Source organism: Amblyomma mixtum, chromosome 5 (assembly GCF_055824585.1).
Source record: "Amblyomma mixtum isolate Tamu chromosome 5, ASM5582458v1, whole genome shotgun sequence".
Classification (NCBI taxonomy): domain Eukaryota; kingdom Metazoa; phylum Arthropoda; class Arachnida; order Ixodida; family Ixodidae; genus Amblyomma; species Amblyomma mixtum.
The window spans coordinates 69887645-69913658 of NC_143016.1; the positions used below are offsets into that span (position 1 = coordinate 69887645).

Below are 26014 nucleotides of genomic sequence, written 5' to 3' on the forward strand. Positions count from 1 at the left end.
ATCTTGTCGGCTACTTTTGCGATGTCATGGATTTCTGCAGCCGGGATTGCGTCGACGTACGGCCACTCGGCAATGCTAAGGTCAGCGAGAATCTTGTGCAGGATGGTCCAGTCCGGCGCCTCTCTGCCCGGGCCAGGGACGCAGCGGCGCAGAATTATCGCAGCGTGGCTTGCGAATGTGCTCTCGTTGATGGACTGCCTCTGCAGCAGCTTCCATAGGTCAGACATTATGGCGGAGGAAGCCCTGTACGCGAAAGGATGAGAGTTGAAGTTCCTGTTGTCCTTGAACCAGTTGTCCGAGCACACATGCGCGTAGAAATCCTGGCATGGCGACACCTTGTAGTCTATCTTCCCCAGAAGGTACTGGCCTTCCCATAGGCACGAGTCCGTGGCGCAGTCACCGCGCAGTTGGGCAGCACCCGGTCGGGATGTCAGGGACGCTCCCAAACCCCGAGGCAGCCCTATCGCGTGCGCCATGGAACCGCTGGATCCTTGACCGGCTACCTGACGATGCGGAGCTACTCCGGCGAAAGGAAACTCGTTGGAGACCATCTGCAGCAGCCGGTTGGCAGTGCCCAGCAGTATCAGCAGGACACAGGCCACGATTAGGGCAACGGGAACGCACGCGTTCAACGCGCACACGTCCCAACCGCCGTCGTCGTATGCGTCTGCCGGCGGCCGTCGACCTCGGGGCCTGCGAAAGAAGCTTCTACCCGACAGGCTGCCTATACTCCTAGGGGGCAGCAGGAGCGCCCGCGGCCTGACGCTGCGCGGTAAAGGCGGTTCCATGACAGAATTGGCGCTCGTCATTTTATCCAGGACTGCGAGCTCGGCCATCAGCTTGCCGATGGACGTCGACGAGGGCGTCTCTGACTCCCGGCGTTGTCTTAACGATAGGCGCGGAGTGAAGGGCTTCGTTGTCGCCACGGGCGACTTCCGGCGGCGTTTCTTGGCTCCCTTACGGTTGTCCTCGCTCCGTCGTCGTGGCTCTCGCTTAGTCTTCCTTTCGGAGACGTCGTGCCTGGGGGGCAATGGTGGTACAATGGGGTACGGGACGGCGTCGGGGAACGGAAAAGGTGCAGCCATAGGCATGCAGTACTGCGGCGAAGGCGCCATCATAGGATACGGGCTGGTGGGATAAGGGAACGGCTCCGTAGGGTTTGGGCTTGGGGTCAGACTCGGGCTGAAGGTAGGGCACGGAGGACTCGGAGACGAGAACGTAGGGTACAGTGGTGACACAGACGGAGCAATCAGGGAGGAAGGCATCGAAGGCGAAAGCATCGATGGTGATGCCTCGGGAAAGACCCCACCGGAGAACCATGGAGGCTGGATGGGGTCAGGAGGAGGAGGCGCTGGAGAATTATGGTAAAACTCGGTCGAAGGTCCAGGGTACATGATCTGTAGGGGCTGGAAGCTTGGAGGCTGGACGTCTGAGGTGCACTATTCGTCGCCCAGGACAGGAAAAAATGGCGGATGTGCTGATGGCACCGCGTGCTTTGGTGGCAACATCGTCTTTCTCGGAGCAGTTGCATAATAAAAAAGGAAAACAAAAGGAGTGAACTGGCTGCGTGTACGTATGAATCGCAGAATTGAAAATAAATTAGAACAGATTTACTGTTCCCTGCTGGCTTTAAATTATTTCACAAACACGCTCCTGCATATATGTCTCTTTTCTCTTAAGATTTAATCGACGGACAAAAATTATACCAATGAAACGATGAAACATGCGATGGGCTAAATGAGCGAGGTTAAATAAAAGAGGGTTGAGAGACCGCCTTTCGATTAGTTGCTTCAGTGATCCTAGCGATGAGAGCGAATTGGTGGATGTGGGCCTGTCTCTGGTAAGCATAAACGACAGACGCAAAGTACATTTCAGCCCCTACGTGGTTCAAGGTCGAGCGTCCCAAAGCGACTCAGACTATGAGGGACGTCGTAGTGGAGGGCTCTGGATAATTTCCACCCCCTGGAGTTCTTCAACGCGCTCTGACATCGCATGGTACACGGGCCTCTAGCATTTTACCTCCATCGAAATGCGACGACCACGCGGTCGGCAATATTTCATGTTCTGAACAATTGTTAGTTAAAGCAAGGCGACTCACGCGGCAAGATCACTGGAGGCAGCATGGGCTTCGTCCGCATCATCACTTTCTTCAGTGACTCTGCTTGACTGGCCTGATGTGCAGACCTCTCCTCTAACGTTTCTTGGGAGCCTTCCGACTGGTTCTGGTAGATGCAGGAAGGAGATAAAGATTTCATGTAGCACACGAACGTTTCTGATCTTCTGTCTGTCGTGATTTCTGCACAGCTCCGCAGAAGGGACGCACATATAACACAACAGATTAATGAAAAATAGCGTTTGCAATACTCTAACGCGCAATGTTGTACGTCATATCACTGAACCTACCCACTCACGGGAGAGTGTTACGTATAATTTAAATCACAAAACGATCTGAAGATAATCTCTGCAAGGACTGGTAGTAATAAAAATAAAATAACTCTTAAAAGTGGCGAGACAAATCTTCGCTTAGGGATTATCTTTTATTAACCCTTACTACCCTTTACTAGCCACATAACTTAACGTTGCAATACAAAAATAGTTTTGACCACGGTATCAGTCAGGTAATGTCTACACCTTTCTTCGTCTGTTGAATTCACAGATAGCCCTATCCGAAATCCGCTCACCAAGCGCTATACTGCCCATGACGTCGACGAAAATCTGTCACCACCATATACCTGCAAGACTTTCACGTTCCGCACTCGTATTACAAGATCGCGCCATTTGGACAGCGGTGCTAATTTTAGATCTGTTGCTAGCTTTTTGCTCATTTTGTCCCTTTAAAATTGTAGTTGTTTTTTGTCTTCCTCTATTTATATGGCTTGAAAAAACAACTTCCTCTGCGTTCCCACAGTGAGCATCGCGAGTTCTGAAGAGTTCCGAAGCGGACGAAATGCAGGAATTGATCGCTGCACTGGTGAAATGTTTGCTCTGGAAACATTTCACAACACGTGTCCTGATTTATTCTGGTTATGCAGCCTGGTTATGCAGGGCTGGTTATGCAGCCAGATAAGATTAGTTTTCTCACTGCGTTTTCAGCTGAATCTGAGTGTTTGAATATAGGTTGGGGATAGAAAAATACGACCTACGCAGACTCTGAGAGCCAGGTAAAGTATGAAAAACTGAGTTGTACTCGAAGAATGGCGATGACAGTTCTCGAACTTTAAAGAGTAGCGAATATCGGTCTTTTACAGATAGCATACCTGTGCAAGCCGCCCAGCTGTCGTGAAGTGCATCATTGTAAAGGCTCAGGCTTGCGATTAGTACACATCTTGCACTTATGGTCAGTAACCAAAATTGGTATGAGGCATTTTTCACAAGAACCATTCCGGCTTTCAGCGTCCTGCTGTTTGAAGTAGGCTATGAGTCTTCAGTAGCAGTTTTTATCAAACATGTACATTACATAGCAGAAATGCTTAGTAATTCGTTATAAGTTCCTTATCAGCTTCATTGTTGCCGACGCTGCACCCATAACATCATTTGAGGTGTGCGAGAGATCCTTATTTTTTCGTTTCACATTCAAAGAAATGTACACAGTGACCTGCCCGACGGCAAAATTGTCCTTGCACTTCTGAGAACCCTACCTCGTCGTCGCCATTCGCATGCGTCTCGTGGTTGCCGTTCAAGGCACCATTGAAATGGTGGTACCTTTCGTGCATGTTCACAATGGTTTCTGAAAATAAAAAAGAGAGGGAAGAGAGGGAAATACCATATAATTTAAAACTGCGCGCACAACGTACATGTGGAAATCGGGTCAAACATATACGGCCTTGTAACAGTATTTATGCATGCTTAATGTGCGGAATATGTAGTTGGTAGTGATCGGTGGTGCGATTTCTCATTTGCACACAGTTTTTCTTCATTTATGCTAGGTTTGGTTTGGTTTATGGGGTTTAACGTCCCAAAGCGACTCAGGTTATGAGGGAAGCCATACTGAAGGGCTACGGAAATTTCGACCACCTGGGGTTCCTTAACGTGCACTGGCATCGCACGGTACACGGGTATTGCACATAAGAAGCTACGACATTTAACACAGCAATGAAATCTCTAGTGTGTGGCTACTGAATGAGGCACGGGATTACATCCGTCTGAGCAACGATTCAGCACTTTTAGATATTAACGTTTCAAAGTATAACCATGAGAACGGAATTACGAAAAAAAAGCATTTAATGTTGATATACCAAAGCGGCACACTAGCAAACCTATGGCATCTTCCTTCGTCAGCGAGTTTCCATTCCTATGTACTGTACGTGCACTGGTTTTTCTTGATGCGCTGAGCCTAACCCTGCACACTGTAACCTGTTTACATCACCTCTCTTTTAGTTCACTTGTTTTGACTCCAAGCAAACACAAATGTTCAGACTCAAAATCTGTCAGGCAACTTGACCAGATCTAGTGAACTCAGAGTGTGTCCAGAGGTATTAGGGCCGTCGAACAGCCTTCTGTGGCCTCTCTGTACACAGCATGATGTCAAAGAACTCGGCAACAAATACTGCCACAGCATTACTGATGACCAGGGTAGAGTAACAGAATTATGGCTCTGCAGTCAGGATATTCATCATTTCGGCTATTCGGCTAGTCCATTTTGTGAGTCTCGCTTGCTTGCAAGATACCGAAGAAGTCGCTGCTGGCTTAAGCTGCCGGCGAGCGGCAGTTTTGGGGAGCCTTACTTTGGAAAGCAGGAGGTGCGAGAGCCTTGAGCCTGCTGACGGTGTTGCCGAGGTGGGTTGCATTCGCCAGCTGGTTGCGCTTGATGATCTGGTCCATTCCGAGCTTCTCCGGATACTGAAGGTAGTAGTCGGCAGTCTTGCCTTTCTGCGCGAATCAGAAGAGAAATGAGTTCTTGCAGTGGAGACCGGTCATCATACCCCCAGGGCGCAGCGACTGCTGCAACCTAGCAGGCTTTTGACAAGAAATCCTTTATTTTTTCAGCATCGTTCCCAAAAATATTGCCCCAAGTTCGTTGCAGAAACCGAAAAGTAAATATAGTGGTCTTCGCTGACTTGCGACAGGGAAACTGTATTTTGTTATCTGGCATTGAGCAAATGTGACGAGAACGCTTATTATTTCGGTTGGCTGCGTCCCTTAGCTCTGTCCTGTTTCTGTTTCTTACATCGTAATGCGGCCAACTTGTGGTCAGGACCCGCCTTCCTGCTACGTCATCGTGATGTCGCCCCAATTTACTACGCTTAGTCGAACAACGGAATGCGCTGAAGCGATTCGCGTGGGCGACGGGCTACCGTTAGCGCACGAACGCAATCGGCAGTTGCGGCTTTTGCGCCCTTAGCGTGAAAACATGGCGACGTCCTTTCAAGCGAGAGCCGCCCGCTTCAGCCAATTCAGCGGTCCTTGCGATTCCGGTCGGCACGTTTACCGGCAACTACTGGTGTTGTTACTTTTCGATATGACTTACCTTGCTTCGACGATAAAGTTTAGGCTGCAATTCAGCCTAGTTTTTTAGATATGCTCTCGATTCTGGAGCGCGCAAGCCTAATGGGACCTCCAGCTACACTGCTACCGTCTGCAACTGCCCGAAACGCAGCCGAAACCTAGCACAACCGTCCGGAACGAAAGAAAAATAGCTTTGGAGCTTTTTCGCGGTGTTTTATAGACTTAAATGAAGTAAAGCGAGTTTATAATAAATTTGCAAATGTTTTTTTTGAACATTAGACGTCATGTGATGGCAAATATTCTTGCTATACAAGATACGAAACTACTGCTGCTAGTGAATCAGCAGTGGTAAGTTGTCGCTTCTCGGAGTGAATGAATGCACCGCAGACGAAAGTGCCGGCGGCTTTTTCCGTTTCTTCGAGCATCTGTAAGCACTTTTTTAGGCCCCGCCCATATGCGACATGTCGCAAAAGGCGACACCGGCAGAATACCACCCCTGTTCTTGTAAGTTCGTGTAATCAGCATAACTCCCCCCCCCCCGCCATAATATAAACAAGAAAAAATTTTAAAATCAAGTGGTGCCAGTTATACCTGAGCTACAGACGACAAATATCAAAGCTACCGGCGATCCCTGTGATGCGCTCAAACCAAATCAAACTGTTTTGCTGGTACTCACGCTATCTACGATTGTCGTTGGCGAGCCGGCTGCAATGAGCATGTTGTACATTTTCCGGCTGTCTTTCAAGCCGGCCGCGTAGTGAAGAGGCGTCCGTCCATCCTGGCGAAAAAAAAGATGACCAAAATGACCCTTATCGTAATTTATCGCCGTCAATAAAATGTGCATCTCCTAGTCATCTTGTTTGAAAAACTCCATTCTGTTTTCGAGAGTGGCGGGTCGTCCACAAACAACCGTGTGCTGCGTGCCACTCACGATGTCCTTGGCGCTGAACGAGTCCCTGAAGTTCTCTGCCAGGTGCTGTGCGACGTCCATGTGGCCGTGCATGACCGCCTTGTGGATGGGCGTGCACCCCATCGAGTCCCGCGCCAGCGACAGCGACCGGTGGCTCATCAGCGTCTGCACCTCGCGCAGTCGGCCCCGAACCACGGCACGGTGCACGTCGCTGATTTGCTCCTGCGGTCATTGGCAAAGCGAGATGTGTACGTCAGGCCCGCCTCCGTCATCCTTGTATTGGGAGGCACAAAGACTACAGAGTACAGTTAGATATGGCAGACGCAGTACAGAACGCCGGAGCCAATACACCCGCTTCTTTACACAGTTACTGCTGTGCATGACGAGCTGATGCTGTATTTCGAACTCTGCTTAAAGAGTGAGATTGGTCTGGCTGGCCGGCCATAGCGCATAGTCGTATAATTTGGAAACAAACAGGCCTTTGTCCCTATGTGAGCTTGACTCGGATGACGACAGAAATGATGAATGAATTGCTCCACGCGAGCATAAGCTTCACTTCGTCCGAACGTATGCGGTATACAAAATGAATGAGTTGCTCACGCGAGCATAAGCCTCACTTCGTCCGAACGTACGCGGTATACAAAACCTCAAGCGATTTAACCTTTAAACCTCATTTAAGCTTGAAATCTGTTGTGTCCCCTTATTGCTTTTGTGTGTGTAACGACCACTCGCATCCTCCTCCTAACGACCACTCGCATCCTCCTCCTAACGACCACTTGCCCTTCGTCGCACGCTGTCGCCAGATGCCCCCCCATGGTGCGCCCCCCGCATCCTCCTCCTGTTTTGGGAAGCCACTCCCTCCCGTGGACGCTTCTCCGCTCCCTCCTTTCTTCGGGCGGCCAGTTCGGCTCCTGCCTCGGACGACGCTGGTCGCACCCTCATCGGCTTAAAATAAACGAAGTCTTAAAGTACCGTGTGCGTCTTTCGCTGCATTCAACACAGCGACCGGACACGACAGTGGCGACGAGAAAGTGGATTCGACCCGCGCTACGCAACGCTATTGACAAGCCATGGCTACGCGAGGGTTTCCCAATCAGATACCAGAGTTCAACGGCTCATCGTGGTCATCGTGGGTTGGACGCCTTCAGTTCTACTTTGAAGCTAACAACATCACAGACCCAGCCTTGAAGAGGGCCAACCTGCTGACGCTGTGCGGGGAGCAGACCTACGATACTGTCTGCGCCCTTATTCAGCCAAGCACACCAGCGGCAGTGTCTTACGACGACATCGTAAAAGCGCTGCAAAAGCACTACGACCCAAGGCCATCCGAGGTCTACAGCCGGGCTCGCTTCCAACGACGAGATCAACTGGGAGGAGAAACTGTGAGCGCCTACGTAGCCGCGCTCAAGAAGCTCGCTGCCGACTGCAATTTTGGAACGCTGTCGACAACAGCTACCGGGCAGGAGGCAGACGCAGCTTCTTCTGCTAACACCACCATGCTTCCCTTGGACGTGATGTTACGCGACAGATTTGTGTGCGGACTGAGTGACGAGTCACTGCAGCAGCGCCTGTTCGCTGAGAAGGACCTCACATTCAGCAAAGCTTACGACATCGCCGTTCGAGCGGAGAGCGCCGGTCACCAGCAGAGAGGGATTCGCCGGAACACCGAGCCGGTACACCAGACAAGCAACCAGGTGCGCAAGCCTTCTGTTGTTGTAAAATCGGTCAAAAAGGCACAACGCTGCTGGCGGTGTGACGACCAACACAACCCCCAGGGATGTCGATTCCAGTCAGCCACGTGTAATTTTTGCCACAAGCGAGGGCATATCGAAAGAGCATGCATTACGAAACGGAGACTTGCCAAGATAAAGTCACCTTCCCAGCCTAATCACAGCGTCAACGCCTCAGAGAATACGCCGCTATCTGATCTCCATGGAACAACATCAGCAACACCATCTGTGTTGTACGACCTGAACACCATGAATCTCGGCACGCGACCGAAGATTTTTACAGAAGTAAGCGTACATCACCAGCTGATTAAGTTCGAGGTGGACTCCGGCGCAGCCTGTACTCTGATCAGTGAGGACACGTTCCGAACTTCATGGCCATCTGACGCACCCGCCCTGCAACAAGACGACACGCACCTGCGAACGTGGTCAGGACAGAATCTGCCACTATTGGGCTCTGCCAACGTGCAGGTTAACTACAACGGCCAGACCCATACGCTACCTCTGCTTGTTGTGAAGGGCACAGGATCAAGCCTTCTAGGGAGAAACTGGTTTTCTCCACTAGGCGTGATGATATGCGGCATACACCAGACGCCGAGCCAGAACATGGTTGAGCAACTGCAAGAGAAATACGAAAGAGTATTCTCGGAAGAGATTCCAGGAAACGAAGGGCCCCCGGTCACACTGGAGTTGTTGGACAACGCGCAACCCAAATTTCTGAAGGCCAGGCCGGTGCCGTTTGCTCTCCGAGATTCAGTTGAAAAAGAGTTGGACAAACTGGAGCAGCAAGGTGTCATCGAGCCGACGCAGCATTCAGAATGGGCCACACCACTTGTCGTAGTTCGCAAGAAGAACGGAACCATACGCCTCTGCGGAGACTACCGGAGCACCGTCAATCTTGCGACTAAAGCGTCCTCTTACCCGCTACCGACACCTGAAGAAGTATTCAGTGTACTACGTGGCGCAAGAGTCTTCAGCACATTGGACCTCACCCAGGCGTATCAGCAGCTGAAGGTGAGCGAGTCAACTGCTGAATTATTGGCAATTAACACACTGAAAGGCTTGTACAAAGTCAAGCGACTGCCTTTTGGCGTAGCTGCAGCCCCGGCCATATTTCAAAAATTCATGGAGACAGTGCTTCAGGGCATCCCAGGAGTTTGTGTCTACCTTGACGATGTCATCATCAGTGGCACTTCCACTGAAGAGCATGCAGTGCGCCTAGAGCTCGTTCTCGAAAGGCTAGCAAACGCTAATTTGTGCATAAGCAAATCGAAGTGCTGTTTTGCGGTGCCAGAGGTGCAATTTCTGGGACACCGAATTGATGCGGAAGGCATTCACCCTACCGAGGACAAAGTGCGAGCGATCACAGAAGCACGAGCTCCAACAAACAAGCAGGAGCTACAGGCTTTTCTCGGACTCGTGACGTTCTACGACCGGTTCTTGGAACAAAGAGCTACCGTGGCCAACGACTTATACCAACTCCTTCGGAAAGATGTGACATGGACATGGTCGCCACGCCATCAGCAGTCATTCGATGCCCTGAAAGACATGATTCGAAGATGTACAGTCCTCCGCCACTACGACGAAAGGAAGCCTCTGCTTTTGGCTTGCGACGCATCACCGTACGGAGTCGGCGCGGTTCTATCGCAAACTGACGAGCAAGGAAGGGAAGCTCCCATCGCCTTCGCCTCACGTACGTTGTCGCAAGCAGAACGCAACTACGCGCAACTTGACAAAGAAGGGCTAGCCATCGTCTACGCGGCGACACATTTTCACCAGTACATTGCCGGCCGGAAGGTGACCTTTATAACCGATCACCGACCGCTATTGGGCATTCTGGGACCACAAAGGCCTATGCCACCAACTTTGTCTCCGCGAATGACACGTTGGTGCATCAAACTCTCAGCGTACGACTACGCTCTGGTCTACCGCAATGGGAGTAAACATCAAAACGCCGATGCGCTAAGCCGTCTGCCACTAGACGCAACTGTTGACGAACCATTTCCACCAGGAGACGTTCTGATGTTCGAAGCACTGCCAGAACCTCCGCTTACAGCAGGCACAGTTGCAGCATCTACGCAGAAGTGCGCAGCTCTCCGGCTAGTTTACACAGCTGTTCAACAAGGCAACGTGCATAAACTCAAAGGGGACAACTTCGACGCTTACCGCAGGCGAGCTACAGAGTTGAGCACCCATCGCGGCTGCATCATATTTGGGTCCCGAGTTGTGATGCCGAGAGAACTACGCGCACAAGCTATGTCTCTCATCCACGCCGGACATCGGGGCATCGTTGCAATGAAAAAGTGTGCCAGAAGCTACATGTGGTGGCCTGGCATTGACAACGACATCGAAACAGTGGTGCGAGAATGCAAGCCTTGCCAGAGCAGCCGGAGCGCCCCGCCGAAAGCTCCTGTCCCAGAATGGGAAAAGCCAGACACACCATGGCACACACTGCACATTGATTTTGCAGGACCAATTGAGGGCTGCACTTTCCTTGTGGTCGTAGATGCCTACACAAAGTGGCTTGAGATAAGGCAAATGGGACAGACGAATTCGGCAGCAGTCATTGACAACCTCCGATCACTATTTGCAACGTTCGGCCTGCCGCGCAAGGTAGTGTCGGACAACGGAACACCGTTTGTGTCTGCGGAGATCCTCAAGTTTTATCGCGACAACGGGATCTCATCAGTTACATCGGCCCCCTACCACCCAGCGACAAACGGACAAGCCGAGCGCTACGTAGCCGAGCTAAAACGCGCCCTTGAAAGAGATCAGACAGGCTCGCTGCAGCGCCGCCTTGCGCGCTTTCTCTTCAAGCAGCACACGACGGTTCAGAGCACAACAGGCGAGACCCCCTCGAAAATGATGTTCGAGCGTGAAATGCGAACCCAGCTCACAGCCATCCTCCCCGAGCCAAAGGCAGAGACGTTCCGGGAAGAAAAAGCAATTCCGCGCTGCGGCACGCTTAATGAGGGGCAGCGCGTCCTCGCCCGACAGTTTCTGAAAAAGCCACGCTGGGAGGAAGCTACAATTGTCAGACGCATAGGCCTGCGCTCTTGGCTCGTCAACATACATGGCACAGTAGCACGCCGACATCTCAACCAGCTGCGTAGATTTACGACGCCGTCTGAGAGCTGTCCGCCAGCGGAGAGAACACGTGCACCATCTTCCCACATAGCCTGGCACCTCTTCCCGGAAGAAGAGACTTCGCCCAGGACAGACCTAGGAGACACAGCGAACAACAGCCAGCCTACAAGTGTTTCTCCCCCGAGCGCACAAAGCCAGCGCGCCTCCACGCGTGAGCGCCGACCCCCTGCACGATACCAGGCAACTTTATAAGGGGGAAGGAAGTGTTGTGTCCCCTTATTGCTTTTGTGTGTGTAACGACCACTCGCATCCTCCTCCTAACGACCACTCGCATCCTCCTCCTAACGACCACTTGCCCTTCGTCGCACGCTGTCGCCAGATGCCCCCCCATGGTGCGCCCCCCGCATCCTCCTCCTGTTTTGGGAAGCCACTCCCTCCCGTGGACGCTTCTCCGCTCCCTCCTTTCTTCGGGCGGCCAGTTCGGCTCCTGCCTCGGACGACGCTGGTCGCACCCTCATCGGCTTAAAATAAACGAAGTCTTAAAGTACCGTGTGCGTCTTTCGCTGCATTCAACACAGCGACCGGACACGACAAAATCCTAATAATTAATTCTAGCGTTTTCGCTCTCACCACATGTAGAATCCGCAAGGGCCACTAATTACTTCGATGTGAACGCATCCCTTTGGTCGTCGGGCACGTTCCTGATGCTGGCTTTTTATCGCCCTATGTAGGAGCGGACACCCTGGCGCAGGTTACTTGCAGTCAATGTCGTCCGTGAATATAATGAAGCAGTGGTTGTGACGGTAAAATTTCAACATTCGGTTAACTTGGATGTTACAAAGTTCAATTTCATCGAAGAGCAGAACAAAACCTAAATAAAATCAGGCATTTTTTTCAATAAATTTCTTTTAGTTCCATGCAGTGGACTCCTGGACATCTCCGTGTCAGTTGCTCTCAGTGGGACTCGGAAATATTTATCGCTTCCAAAATAACGATTCTGATCACCGCTTGCCGACACAAGAGCAGGTTATCATGAGTCGTTCAGATCCAACACAAGGTTCTCCTTGCACGCGTCACCAGCGTAGTGCTCTTTTTTTTTTGCCATGAAGAACTAGCGAATGTGAAAGCCGAATTCATAGTTAATATGCAGATATAAACGGATACCCTCCTTTAGCTCTGTTCATTCATGAGGAAAAGTAATAGATGTTCACCAGCAGTCCATCTGGTTGATATGTTGATGCATAATTTCATTGTTGTTCAGCGCATAAGTTCTTGAACTACATCTCATGCAACCAACGCCTAAGCAAGTTACGTCAGTCGCGTTTGCAAATTCCGTTTCCAAAGGTGTGGCGGGGTCTCAAACGTTTTCTGACTTCCATAATTCACTAAACTATAGCTGTCGCCACAAGATGCTACAGAAAACACGAAGAAAAAGAAAACACGCACACATGGAGCTTGCCTTGTAGTAAATGACAACGAAAAAAAAAATGTTTTTTTTAAATAATTGATACGTAATTAATTCATGTCCATACTCATTAGTCTTGAGTCATCGTGGAGAGGAGCAGAAAATCAGTTTAATCTTGGCATCTCGGCATCGCTGATTGCGGCGAACGTCGTTGCGTGTAATCAAGATGAGGACGGTTGCAAGGGCCATTGTGGTCCTTGACAGAGGACTCTGATCACCGGCGGCACACCTTGACCTTTTCTAATCAAAGGCTGTTCACTCACTCGAACTTCTGTGCAAGGTCGGTTGCTTAAGTTTCCCCTTGGAAAGACGCAGTGAATACGAGCTTCATCTCCGATAGAATAATCCTTCGAGCATGGTCATGACACTACTTGAGAAATTGAAGCTCGTGTCGTATGGGAAGCTGTACAGTGCAAGGCTCTCACTATGTATCCAGGCACGATGTCCAGGAACTCCTGGACGACTGGGTTCGGGCTGGTCTCTCCTAACAGCCTGTCGCCGTGGCCGTGAAGCACGAGTTCCTCCAGGGCCTCCAGGTTGCCCTGGCCGATCACTTCCCGAATCTGCACCTTCAGGCCTGCCGGCTCTGCACGGAAGCGGATGTTCGACAGCACGTCAGAAACGTTGTATGCTACTTTACTGAAAGATAGTTAATGTGTTACAATTTATCCTAGCGGCGACCTGTTTGTCAGTCTTACAGCAGGCACGTAATGGACGTTTGCCTGTGTGGTACTTCACGCCGCATGGGCATCAAGGCGATCAGAGACGGTAGTTGGCGACAGTAATGATAACGGAGAAATTATCCAATAAAGTACTGATGGATGGGCGATGTGAAGTTTATTTTGGTTGAAACTTTCTTGTTTTTAACCCGTGATTGAAACCAACTGCAGAGGCTAAGTGGCTTTGACGTTCGCATGATATTCATAAGGTCGTGGTTTCGATCCCGGCCACGCCGGCTGTATTTCGATGGAGGCGAAATACAAAAACGCCCGTCTGCTGCACGATGTCAGCGCATGTTAAATAAAATTTATAGTCTAAATTATTATTCCAGAGCCCTCCAGTAAGGTGCCCCTCATATTGCATTTGTGGCTTCGAGACGTTAAACCCCAACATTTAATTTTTTTATAGACTAACACTGGACAGTTGGACAAACACGACAGTGGGTTTGTACAGTACATTAAAGCCCATTATCTCTTTGTTGAACAAGCACTACCTCGTCCGGCCTTACCTTACGCCAAAGCTTGAGATAATAGCTCAGCTACTCGCCGACGCAGAGCACATGGGCAACAAACCCTCGCGGCGTATATAACACCGTTTATCGTGTTCTACATTTTCATTGCAGGAATACAAGAGAGGAATATGTATACATTATTTTCCTTTTTGTGACAAAAGACCCGGGAGTTCATTAGCTGTTTTTCCCGATAGTTAACACTTCCATTTGAAAAATGAGATGGATTCATTCTCGACGATTTCGTATGAGTTTAGCGGCGTATAGGTGGCGACAGCGCATGAAATACTTGCAAGGAAAGACCAAAAAGCGTGGCCAAGAACGCTACTGCGTTTTGCTCTGCTTAAGCACCACAAAAGCGCGCAGAGTGAAAGTATTTCTCCGTCTTTAGCAGATTCACTGTCTTGACTGATTACCGAAAGTCACTCTATTTCACAATGTAACTCTGACGATGGATTCCTACTATCTTATGCGCATGGTGCTGCGAATGAGCACTTTTACAAGTAGGAACAATATACGAGGGTGTCACAATCCGAAGTATGTCGCTGGTTTTAAAGGGCGCCGTGTATCAAAATGCTACAGATTCACTCAGGCCACAATCTTGGCTCCTTAATCGGGTGTTGAAGACCCCGCGCAAAGCCTCCAATTAAAGTGATTGCTCTGGAATCCCCTAGTATGAAATTACTGCGTATAACCATTCGCCTCAGCGAATGCAGGATATATACCGCGCCGCGTGCTGGTGTATATAAAAGTCGCAATGCTGCATGAATACTTTCATGCCGCTTCGCTCACTTATCCCAACCACTCCTGACTTGATTTTCGACTTTATTTGTTTATCAAGCTACCGCTACGCATAACCTAATGCAGTCCTCCGTGTACTCACTTGCAGAGTACCCTCGAACGCTGGCAGTGCTGTTCTCTCCGGACTTTCTTCTGCGGTGCTTCGCTTTCTTGGAGCGACTCGACGCCGTGCCTTCTTTGAGCTGCTCCAGTGTCAGCTCTCCTCGTGCGTCGAGGTAGAAGTCTGGAGTGTGGCCGTACTGGGATGAAATCGCGACGCCACATGTAAGAAAGCACGAAGGTTCCCCAGAGAGAGAGAGAGAGAGAGAGAGAGGGCACGCACAGAAGCACGAGTGAACGTGTAATGCACAAATTGTTTGTGTAATCTTTATGACGTCAAAAACCGCGATACCGAATGCTTCTTATTAATTCCCATCTACACGCACAACGTGTCAACAGAATCGTGACAATAGGTATGTCGAATAAGTCCCTCAAAACACGCTTTGACTAATGTGCTGAGCAACAAGGCAGATTGATGGGTGAGTAGCCATGAGGTAATAAGGCTAGAACAGCGCACCTGCACAGGACGATGAAGACAAAGCGCTGCGTCTTGTCTCATCTTCCCTCCCCATTGTGCAGGTGCGTAGTTACACAGTGATAATGTGCTAAATTAATGGTAAACAGAAAAAATCTTTCAACAGTCACAAAGCTACTTCAGAGAAATCAGCCATGGACGCTATTACCGGCTGTTTCCACTATTTCTGTTCACTGACACATATCGCATAGCGGGGTGCAGCAACAACAATTTTACATGGTCTTAGGACTTTGCAACTTTTTTTTTTTTCTTGCAGTCCGGTGTGGAGTACCAGACATTAAAACTTCTAGGTCAGAGGCGCGCAACTATCTTTAAAGGCGCCAAAGCCGTGAGCACGCTGTCAGCTTAGAATTCAGTCTCTGCAGGACAAATGGCGAAAGCACGTCTGCCGGTGAGAGTTCTCTGGAATTGGCTACACTATATTGCGCTCTTGTAGTGAGCTGTCCGCTTAATATTTAGGTAATTCAGGCAATAAAATATATTCGCTGCTGCCAGGACATTTCTTGCTGCAACCTGCATGCAAGAAAAATTATAAAGAACCACTTCTCTGGCATTTATACAGATATTCAAGACATAATAGTGAGCTGTCTGGCTTCGCATCCAAACAATGTAAACAGTAATACATCTATACGGGAGTAAAAAAGCTCACTCCCGTTTTTAAAAGGGAGTGTGCTAGAGGATTGCATGCTCTCTTTTTTACTCCTTTCTGCTTAGGGTGCAGTCGCGTTCCTGGCTTGCTTTCCGGCAGCATAAAAAATTATTACGATTTCATTATGAACATAGTGTTCTTTGGACCGTCATGAACTTTGAAAACTAGGAGCTGCTGTGAACTGGCGTGTGAACAATGCGATTTCTTCGAAGTTTTCAATCAGCTTAAGTTAACATTTCTTGGAAATTACAGTACTGGCCTCCTCCTGATCAGTGCGCAGCATGTTGAGTCCGGCGCAGTCGCCGTAGGTAAATATGCTCTAATCCTGCTTTTCTACGTTAGAATTGAAGCCACTACTGCGTGATCCAGAACACAGCTAGCATGACTGCAGGCACATAAAAACAGGCCCGGGCACTTACAACATCCGTGGCGTTTTCGTCGGAGCCGGCTGCCTTCAACATGCGGTAGATCTCCCCATTGTCCTGCAGCACGGCAGAGTAATGCAACGGCGTCCTTCCTTGCTGGAAACGGGGAAGAAAGAAGATGCACCGTATTTTGCAGCTTGCACGTTAAGCACGCCATAGGTGATGTCATATGTGGCATCTGAGAGAAAATAGAACGTGCACGCCCTTAAGAACTTCCTTCTCCGCTGGAGGCGGTGAGTGTGTAACGCATGGAAAGGTGTCAGATTACAATATTTTGCCTTACACACCGCACCACACACTTGCACTTCATTAATCTTTGATTCTTAAAGGGGCTCTAATAAAGCTGCGGTAGGAGTTCCATGAAGTTGAAAAGTGTCTGGCCTCAACCTGCCAACCATGGCAGGTAGAGGATGATGTTTAGGGATATTTCCCTCTCTCCACCAGCCACCTGCCAACCATCCTCCTACTCTTCCCAACCCCTCCGCCTCTCCACTCCTAGAGAATTGGAAGGAGACGCCGGACTAAGAATGACTCAGCAGGATTGAATAAAAGACGGGATTACGAATAGAAATAAAAAAAGAGAATAGAATCAGAGTTTGATTAGCAGAGAATTGCAATAGAATCGAAATTAGAATAGATTTGTGAGTGAGAGACACTGGGATGAGAACTGGAGTAAAATCAGAGTTAGATAGTTTGGCGAGTAGAAGAAAAACTTTGCATTTTCATCGCGGCAATCTAATTAATCGTCCCTAGGTTTTTCTCCTTATTCAACTACGGTATTCAGAGACTTTCCCTATACTAATGAAAAGTGAGGATCCAAACAACCATATCATTCTCCAGCTGCAGTGAAGCGTAGCGTTCAACGCTACGAAAATGAAGGCCATGAAAGCTCTACCACCTACGCATTTGATCAGAGCTCTCTGCCTTAGGACTACGCTTACAATTTTCCAAGAAGCCGTCCAAAAAGAAAAAAAGATTGAGGGCCACTTAATCTCCGCATTAAGGTTACGACGCGATAGCGTAATTGGTTAATTATTGCCCATATATGCAGTGTTGGTCATTCTAGACTTTGCGTTCATAGATTCCTGGGAGTCATCATACGATTCCTGGAGCAGTGCTGCAGCGGTTAAGCGATGCGTCCTTAGCCTGAGATGGCAGCTGCTGTCACTGGTGGGGCTTCGAGCCACCCAATTTGCTCTTCCCCGGCGACAAATCATTATTTCAACTGCCATCTGCCACGGTGGTCAGTTTGCTCACAATCCGGTGGGCAGGTTGTGATGACACAAGAAGGTCACGTGACCTAAGCAGCCCTCCCGATTGCTTCTCGGAAGATTTTTCGCTCACAGCGCCGACGACTACGGATTTTCTGACCAATGGTAGCCTTAACGCTAACGCGTTAAAAGCTTTGAAAACGCTGCTGCAGGATGCATTTGGTTTCGTCCTTTTGGGTTCCCTTAACATAGCGTTGTTCCTTTGCCTGGGCGGCGCACTCACGTGGTCCCTGGCGTGCATGACGGCGGGAAAGTGCTGCACGAAGTAGGCGACCAGCGGCCGCTGCTGAAAAAGCACGGCCTTGTGGAGCGGGCTGGCCCCCTGCTGGTCCCGGCAGAAGGCCAGCTGCCGGCGCTCCTCGGCCAGTCCGCGCACCTCTTCCAGGCGGCCCTGCATGGCGCCCTCGTGCATCTCCTCCATCTGCGCCTGCGCAACCGCGTTAGTTTCAGGGCAAAAAGGAAGGATAAGGACGGAGGAGTGTTTGCCATAAACGCATTCACCTTGATTTACTGTCCCGAGAAGGCACAGTGCCTTCGCTGAGGCGTAGAAGTTGAAAAACAGCGCTACTGCACATTTTCCGTGCCTTTACGTGTGGTTCATTTGCGTTTATCGACTGTATGTTCTTATCAATCTACGCGGACTCTTCAGCCCAGGTAATTCTACGTAACCCACTAGCCATTTATGGATAGGGCGTAAAAGGGATAAGGTAACTGTAATATTTTCCCCCAGCTAAATAGCGTACGGAAAATGTTTTGTTTAAACAGGATGCTGACTGTATACACAGAGAATCCGTAATGCCAAAGCTAAAAATCCTAAGCTGACAATTTTTGCACAACTAACGCGTGTCCAGTGTTGTTCATCTCGTATTCGAGTGTGCTTGAAAACATTGACGCAATGAGCAGCAAAAGATCCGTGGCTACTCGTCACATCCCTCTGTACTCGTTTACAGCGCCGGGCAGCTGATGGGTTTCAAGCCGCGCAAGACCTCCACCGTCAGTAAGGGAGATAAGGTCAAGGACTGAGGTAATGGTTCCACAATTTTCTCTTCTAAATGGGCTATATTTGTTTTAGTTCGCAAAAATTGTTGTGTCGATAATTAGCCAGTTACAGGCTTCCCAAGTTTCCGTTTCTTGTGTTAGGCATAATACGGCTGAGCTTTTCTTAGAATTCTAGCCCTGTTAGGCGGTGAATAAGTAGGAAATTAAAGGCAATGGTAGCGGCGCTGGAAATAGACTGGAAGCAAAGAGAATAGACTGAACAATTTCTAGGTCAGCTCTTTAAGCGTGTCCTCAAGCAGCCATAAACACCTGCTGACAAGGGCCAGTCGACTAGTTCTTGTCAGCGATGAGAGACAGGTGAATGTATACCAATAACACGTGGACACACTAAGAGCAACCGAAACGGACCGAATGATCCCTGTCACCATCAGGATGCTCACGCGCAGCCACAAGTGACATGAGCGATAGCTGAAGCAAAGTCAGAGCAAGGTTTAATAGGCAGGAACTGCAACTTTGCACGCGGACTCTGCTGATGTGCGGCTCTTTAAATACGATACCGAGCCCTTTGTCAGAAAAGACGCTGACTGAACCCGGAGGGGACCCTAACTAGGGACTCCTAACTGAGAGCCAGCGCTCGTCCTATGATCTCGCTTCGCTCTTGGGGCCTGCAGAGACTCGTGCCGTACCTGCACGGCGGGCACCTGCTTGAGGAAGCGGGCCACCTGCGGGATGCGAGAGGAGCGGCCACGCAGCTGGTCCCCGTAGCCGTCGAGCAGCGCCTGCTCCAGCTTGTCCAGGGCGCCCAGCTTCAGCCAGAACGCGATCGGGTCGTCGCTGGCCGACGCCATGCGCCCAAGGGCATGGTCCTTCTTCGGCCCCGAGGAGGCTCCGGGGCAAAGCCTCCCTCAGCCGCACCACGCACTCTGCCGCCGCATCCGCCGGTCACGGCTGCACGGAAGAGACGCACAGATATGCCCCAGTGGACCATGCCATCCATTCGACCACTCTTTCATGACATTCAGTGAATCTTCAGTTGAACAAAGAACCACACTTTGAGGCATCCTTTTATATTGGGTTGCTAGACATAGAAAAAACGCTCGTGTGTTCGGTACCTGTGCACGTCAGAGTCCCATCAGGCTGATATCAATCCGCACTCCTTCACAGCGGAGTCTCCCATAGTCTATAAGCCACTAAAGGACATCAGTACAAAGATACCATACCATGCCGTACCATACCGTACCACACCATACCTTACCATGTCGTGCCATACCATACCATACCATACCATACCATACCATACCATACCATACCATACCATACCATACCATACCACACCATACCATACCATACCATACCATACCATACCATACCATACCATGCCGGTGCGGCATGGTATACCATATCATACCATGCCGCACAATGGGCTGCTGTTCCTTAATAACCCGTGTGCGAAAACGTATTTTTCAGCAGACCGAAATGCGCTGGCTCTTGAGGTGTCCAAATGATGTCGCACGGTAAAGCATTCTTGCAACCCCAACCGCACCACATAATAACTTCATAAAACAAACTGTTCAGAAATAGTGGGCGGGATACTGCAAGAATCATGTATTAATTGCAGTCTGTCCGGTTTTCTTGTTTTCCCTGCGGCTCACGCAAAGGTACGCCCACACCATTGTTGTGATCGGGAAGCCAGCAAAGCGAACGACAAGAACGAAAATGAATGTTTATTTGCCAAAGCGACACTCAACGCTATGCGGCACGCCGCAGTAGACGTCTCCAGATCTGTTTCGACCACCTGGCGTTTTTTAAAGGCACGCTAAAATCTTGGTACAGGGGCGTTTTTCTATTTTTCCTCCATGGAAATGCGGCCTCCGCGGCCGAATCGCAACCTTGAACTCGTGGTCAGCAGGCGAGTGCAGTAATCACCAAGCAACCTTGGCAATAAAGAAAGGAATGGAAAGGAAATTAAAAGAATAATTCAGTTTTATAGTGACCCATAGCTTTGCCATCAGATTTTTATGAAAACAAAACGCGCTGAAATTTTGATTCCTATCAGTCTTGATCTCTCTACTATAGAAGCGTCGTTCCCTTGAAACGAGGCACTGTTTTTCCGGCGTCGCGTGCTCGGTGGCCGCCACACTGTTTCTGAGCCGCCGTTTTATCATCGGCCCCAGCGGAGGGCGGGAGAACCACTCGGATACATTGCTGCTGCTGCTGCTGCCCGCCGGCTCCTGTCGGCGGCCACGGCTGAGCGCGCCTCCAGCGGCGCGGAAACAGGCGCGCGAGCGTTTCCGCATTTGTCCGCGCACCGCCTACAGAACGACGCAGGCCGCGGCGCGAGGCCCGTCTCACATTTCTTTCTCTTTACTTTCAATCCTGTGTCTTTCGTTGCCGCCTCTAATCCAGCTTATGGACGGCACAGTCGTTAAAAAAGAAGAAAAATGAAAAAAAAAATGCACTTGCCGAATTATCTGGACTACGCGACACCGCTTGAAACTCAAATGAACGCCTGGGGACTAACGATACTTTGTGAGCCCTGCGCATCAGATGACAAAACATGCGGTGGCGTCGTCTCGAAAACTGACACCAAGATGGCGCCACGGTATAGCCCAAAGACTCCATTGCATCTGAGCCGGTGCCTCGACATTGCGGCACACAAGTCGTCCGACACAGCTGACACTATATATTTTATTGTTGTTTAAATATTGTGACGGACTAGAAGACGACGAAGCGGGCAGTGGCATGGGCAGGAGCGCTCGTGCTAGGCTCGCAGACATTAAATCATATCATCGCCATCGGTCATGCAGTCCTTTCTTCATCGCTTGCCGTCACGTAACATTTGGTGTAAGGTGCTGGGTACCTTCTTCATCCCGGTCCCGGAGCTTAGGAGCCTGCTGTACACCGAGGTCTTCTGTGGAAAGCTCAGGGCTTCGCACCTCCCGGCGCTTCCCCAGCCTGCCAGGTATGCCCCGACGCCGCCGCTCTTCACCGCCCCGCCCCAAGCCCCAAGCCCCGACAAGAAGACACGACGACACAACGACCGCCGCAACTGCCCTGTGACCCCACTCACACCCACATGAGAACCCACATGAGAACCTAGAAGACCCAACGACCTACGACCCCACTGAACTGAGACCGCCGCCACTGACCAGAGAACCCATTGACCACCGACACTCACACGAGAAACAAGTACCCCAGCCCCTGCCGTTGGGTGTGTCCACGGGACTCGACGTTGACTTCCAGAAACCGGTGGCTCCTCAGTCTTCGTGGACCTGGCTTCACCCGCTCATCATTTCTTTCATCGTGACGGCAAGCCCTTCATCTTCTCTTCTCTGTTCATATGTTCTGCCACGCCCATCGTCAAGGTCCTGCTTGTCATCGTCTGTGGCATTCTTCTAGTTCGCGCGATCGGGACGATCGCTTCGTGGCCCCGAGTCATGTGACGGACTAGAAGACGACGAAGCGGGCAGTGGCATGGGCAGGAGCGCTCGTGCTAGGCTCGTAGACATTAAATCATATCATCGCCATCGGTCATGCAGTCCTTTCTTCATCGCTTGCTGTCACGTAACAATATGTACCGTTAGAAAACACTTGCAGTCCGGCTGCGTACTTTTTGTTTATGTCTTTAGCCTTTATGCATTGCTGGATAAATGTCCTCACCCGTTGTTCGCGTGACGTCGAGTCTCTCTACATTTAACGGGACACTGGGGCCAAATCGAGGTTGACCTGCATCGATAGGGTACCGCATTTTAATCGCGGTGAGACCTCTCTCGTCGAAAACTGAACTTTTGTAAGCTAGAACAGAACAAAAAACGAACTATAGGTGTCGCCATCACCGGCTGATTTCGCAAGTATACTGCATGCGTAGGCAGTGAATATCTCGCGCGGATCCCAGAGGCTACGCTACTCCACCATTCAATTCAAAACGATGGCAACCCATCCTTTTCGGCAATGACGACATGAGCTTGAATTGACTGGACGGGAAGGTCTTTAGAATCCAATTTTCACGGGAATGAATGTGACTATTGTTGCTGGACAGATGTCAACATAATCAGAAAGAGCCAGAGAACCAATTTTTACTGGGAACAATAACTGGATGGAGTTGTCCCCAGTGCTCCATTAATATAGGGCCTTTATTCAACTAATAAATTAATATTGTGAGACGTCTTCGTTACTAACCATTTTATTTGTTGCTTTTAGCAGGTACGCTGCATGTTCTCCTTCAAACAGTGCGAGAAGCTGTGGTCAATCAAAGGCCGCAGAGCTATTCTGACTGTCATAAATCACAAGCAAAGACTGCCGAGCAGTCCTTGAATGTTTACACCAAGCTCTTTGCTAGTTCTCCACTTATTTACATTATAACGTAAGGTGTACGAAAGACGCTGTCACGCGTATAGACGGGTGAAGCAAGCACATCTAAATGAAAATACGGTGTGGTAGAATAGAATGTTTCGGTCGAAACTGATTCACAACTCGCAGCATAAACTTTCTACGGAGTTTAGTCGGATGCCTGTCGGCGAGTAGCACCTGTTTGCGCTTGCACTCCTTCATTTCTTTCTTTCACTGCCTGGGCGCACGTACGGCACGAAATGTACAAACGGAATACACTTCAGCTAGCAGCGAATGTCACGCCATCAAACAGACTCGACCGATCGACTCGCTGAGCCCAATCAAAGGCGTGCCCGCAGCTGCCAGGCTTGATTGCAACGTGACGTGTCTCGCTCGGTCAGCATGCTGCGCGATATATGAGCACGTCCACAACAGCTGCGGTTCGCAATGGACAGCGAACAAGTTTGCAAAGAGCACACCGTAATGCTGCCCTGCTGCACACGGTTGTGCAGTTAAAACGTGAGGGTTATTTGAAGGACCTCTTCTTTGCCCATTTTATGAGATTTTTGTTTAAACTGAACACTTTTTACGAAGTTGAAGTTGGGGAGAGGGGCAGATAAATCAGAAGTTTGCAGTGAGAAACAACCGTTAAGAGATGTGAAGAACAAATAGGATATCACCTTCATGCCCTCCTCCTTCCATGGTAACCTCCGGTTGAAGATTCCTACGCTCTCGCGATACCCTCTCCCGTCCACGGTAACTACCCCCCGAATGGTTCCCATGGTAGCGCACCCACTGTTACGCAGACGGCTTCTGGGACAAACTGCTACTACTACTACTACTACTACTGCTACTACTACTGGTGTATTGGATTGGCTTATTGGGGTTTAACATCCCAATGCAACTCAGGCTATGAGGGAGGCCGTAGTGAAGGGCTCCGGAAATTTCGACCACCTGGGGTTCTTTAACGTGCACTGACACCGCACAGTACACGGGCCTCTAGAATTTCGCCTTGATCGAAATTCGGCCGCCGCGGCCGGGATTGAACCCGCATCTTTCGGGTCAGCAGCCGAGCGCCGTAACCACTGAGCCACCGCGGCGGGGCAGCTACTACTACTACTACTACTACTACTACTACTACTACTACTACTACTACTACTACTACTACTAATAATAATAATAATAATAATAATAATAATAATAATACTGTTTCTACTACTACTACCACTTCCGCTACTGCTACTACTACTACTACTACTACTACTACTACTACTACTACTACTACTACTACTTCTACTACTACCACCACCACTACTACTACTGCTGCTGCTGCTGCTACTACTACTGCAACTACTGTTTCTACTACTACTACTACTACTACTACTACTACTACTACTACTACTACTACTACTACTATTACTACTACTACTACTACTACTACTACTACTACTACTACTACTACTACTACTACTACTACTACTACTACTACTACTACTACTACTCTTTCTACTACTACTGCTACTGCTACGACTACTACTACTACTACGCGAAACCCAGAAACGGGAGCTTAACCGCTGTCGTTATAAAAAAAATACCGCTACGCACTGACACTGTAATCACAGTCCCGAAGATCACCGGTGCTCAAACAGACTCAGCGCGAACAACAATTCCTTCCTCCAAATGACTTTAAAACACAGATGCGAGTGGGTCGGTCGAATATAACGAAATTTGCATTTGGGGATTTTTTAAAGCAAAAGTTCAGCTCGACAGATCGATAAACGTGTGAAAGAAGTAAACTGCTTCTTGCGAATTTTCTTGCGAATTTTAGTTTCCCTCCATTTCGCAGAGTAATTTCTTTTCTGAATGGTGATCGGGGTGTCAGTAGCCTCGAAACTCGAAACAGTCACGCTTCGCCAACGCAACGCAGCAGTTCGGAACGATGCGTGCTTACGCCTATGCATTCGCAGATGGCTATTTCACCGCAACGTGTCGCGTCGTGCTCACACCGGAATCGATACGTATTGCGTCAGCTATGGGCGCCTCTATGTTATTGCTTCCGCAGACGCCATCGCTGTGTGCTTGTAGTGGCCTCCTGTGGAGAACCACGTTCCCTGTCCATTTGCTGTGCTACTGAATCGTCGCAAAGAATCTCTAGCCGGAAATCCGCAGGAGTGGTTGCGATTTCATCTCTTTCCTTTGTTTCCTATTAACAGAAATAGGAGTCCACCCATCAGTTTATTTGTTTTATTATGCAAGCACGAGCGGATTCGCTCAAAGGAAACGCCATTTTGTTTGCGGGATCAATTCCTTTTCGCAACTTTACCACAACTTTTTATTGTTATAACACCGTCTGAACCACACGGCGGATCATGTCCAACATTCTCGGACAAAAATTTTGAAATTGGAAAATCGTAGGATGCATTTATGGAATTATTTATATCTATTCTTCTGATATGTGGCAAAATCTTTCTTTCAAGTGTTTCCATCGATCGCATCGAAGAGTTAAGACTGCCATAGCAAACCAATGGGGAACGCTTTTGACGATAGCAATAACGTTAACAGAAAAAAGATCCAAGACTGCTGCTGGGTGATATGCGGATTTATTGACTGTTATAATGAAATCGTGCATTATACGAAAACTGCGTTCATAAAAGGTTTTCCGCTCAAAAATATTTTTGTCCAGGATTGTTGGGTATGTGCACACGTGAAAACTTTTGCAAAAGTTTATGTATTGATTTGTATCAATCTTCACGATAACAGGCACTTCTGTCTTCTCGCCTAAAGAATTTCTTTTCAAAATCTTGAAGTACGCAAGTCGATTTCGAATAGATACCCGTAGGGTATCTTTACCCGAACGGCCCCTAAAGGGAACTTCAGTTCCTAAGCGTACAAAACTAACTTTTTGTTGATGTTTTCAACAAGGACTTTTTTTGAACTAGAGAACAACTTACATAACAGCGACAGGGGTGATATTCTAGTATAGCGGAGAATGAAGTAGCCGCGTAGTGAGAGAGAGGCATGCTTATCGCAATCTGCGAAGTGGCCAAGTCGGGTAAAATTAGGCAACAATTCCCTCTAGCAAAACCCCTGTGTAGACAGGACAG

General features: G+C 49.3%; 1 protein-coding gene across 1 annotated transcript in view; it reads right to left on the reverse strand.

Moving 5' to 3' along the window:
• LOC149342572 (uncharacterized) overlaps positions 1–26014 on the reverse strand; it is a 111823-nt gene that overhangs the window by 43593 nt on the left and 42216 nt on the right. Inside the window, exons 2-11 of the mRNA XM_089544928.1 lie at positions 19268–19529; positions 17806–18009; positions 16306–16407; positions 14746–14902; positions 13060–13220; positions 6377–6577; positions 6122–6223; positions 4725–4869; positions 3639–3727; positions 2099–2222 (exon numbers count right to left, since the gene is read on the reverse strand). Coding sequence (XP_089401054.1) covers positions 2099–2222; positions 3639–3727; positions 4725–4869; positions 6122–6223; positions 6377–6577; positions 13060–13220; positions 14746–14902; positions 16306–16407; positions 17806–18009; positions 19268–19429 — 1447 coding nt within the window. The 5' untranslated portion in view covers positions 19430–19529. The remainder of the gene's footprint in view (positions 1–2098; positions 2223–3638; positions 3728–4724; positions 4870–6121; positions 6224–6376; positions 6578–13059; positions 13221–14745; positions 14903–16305; positions 16408–17805; positions 18010–19267; positions 19530–26014) is intronic.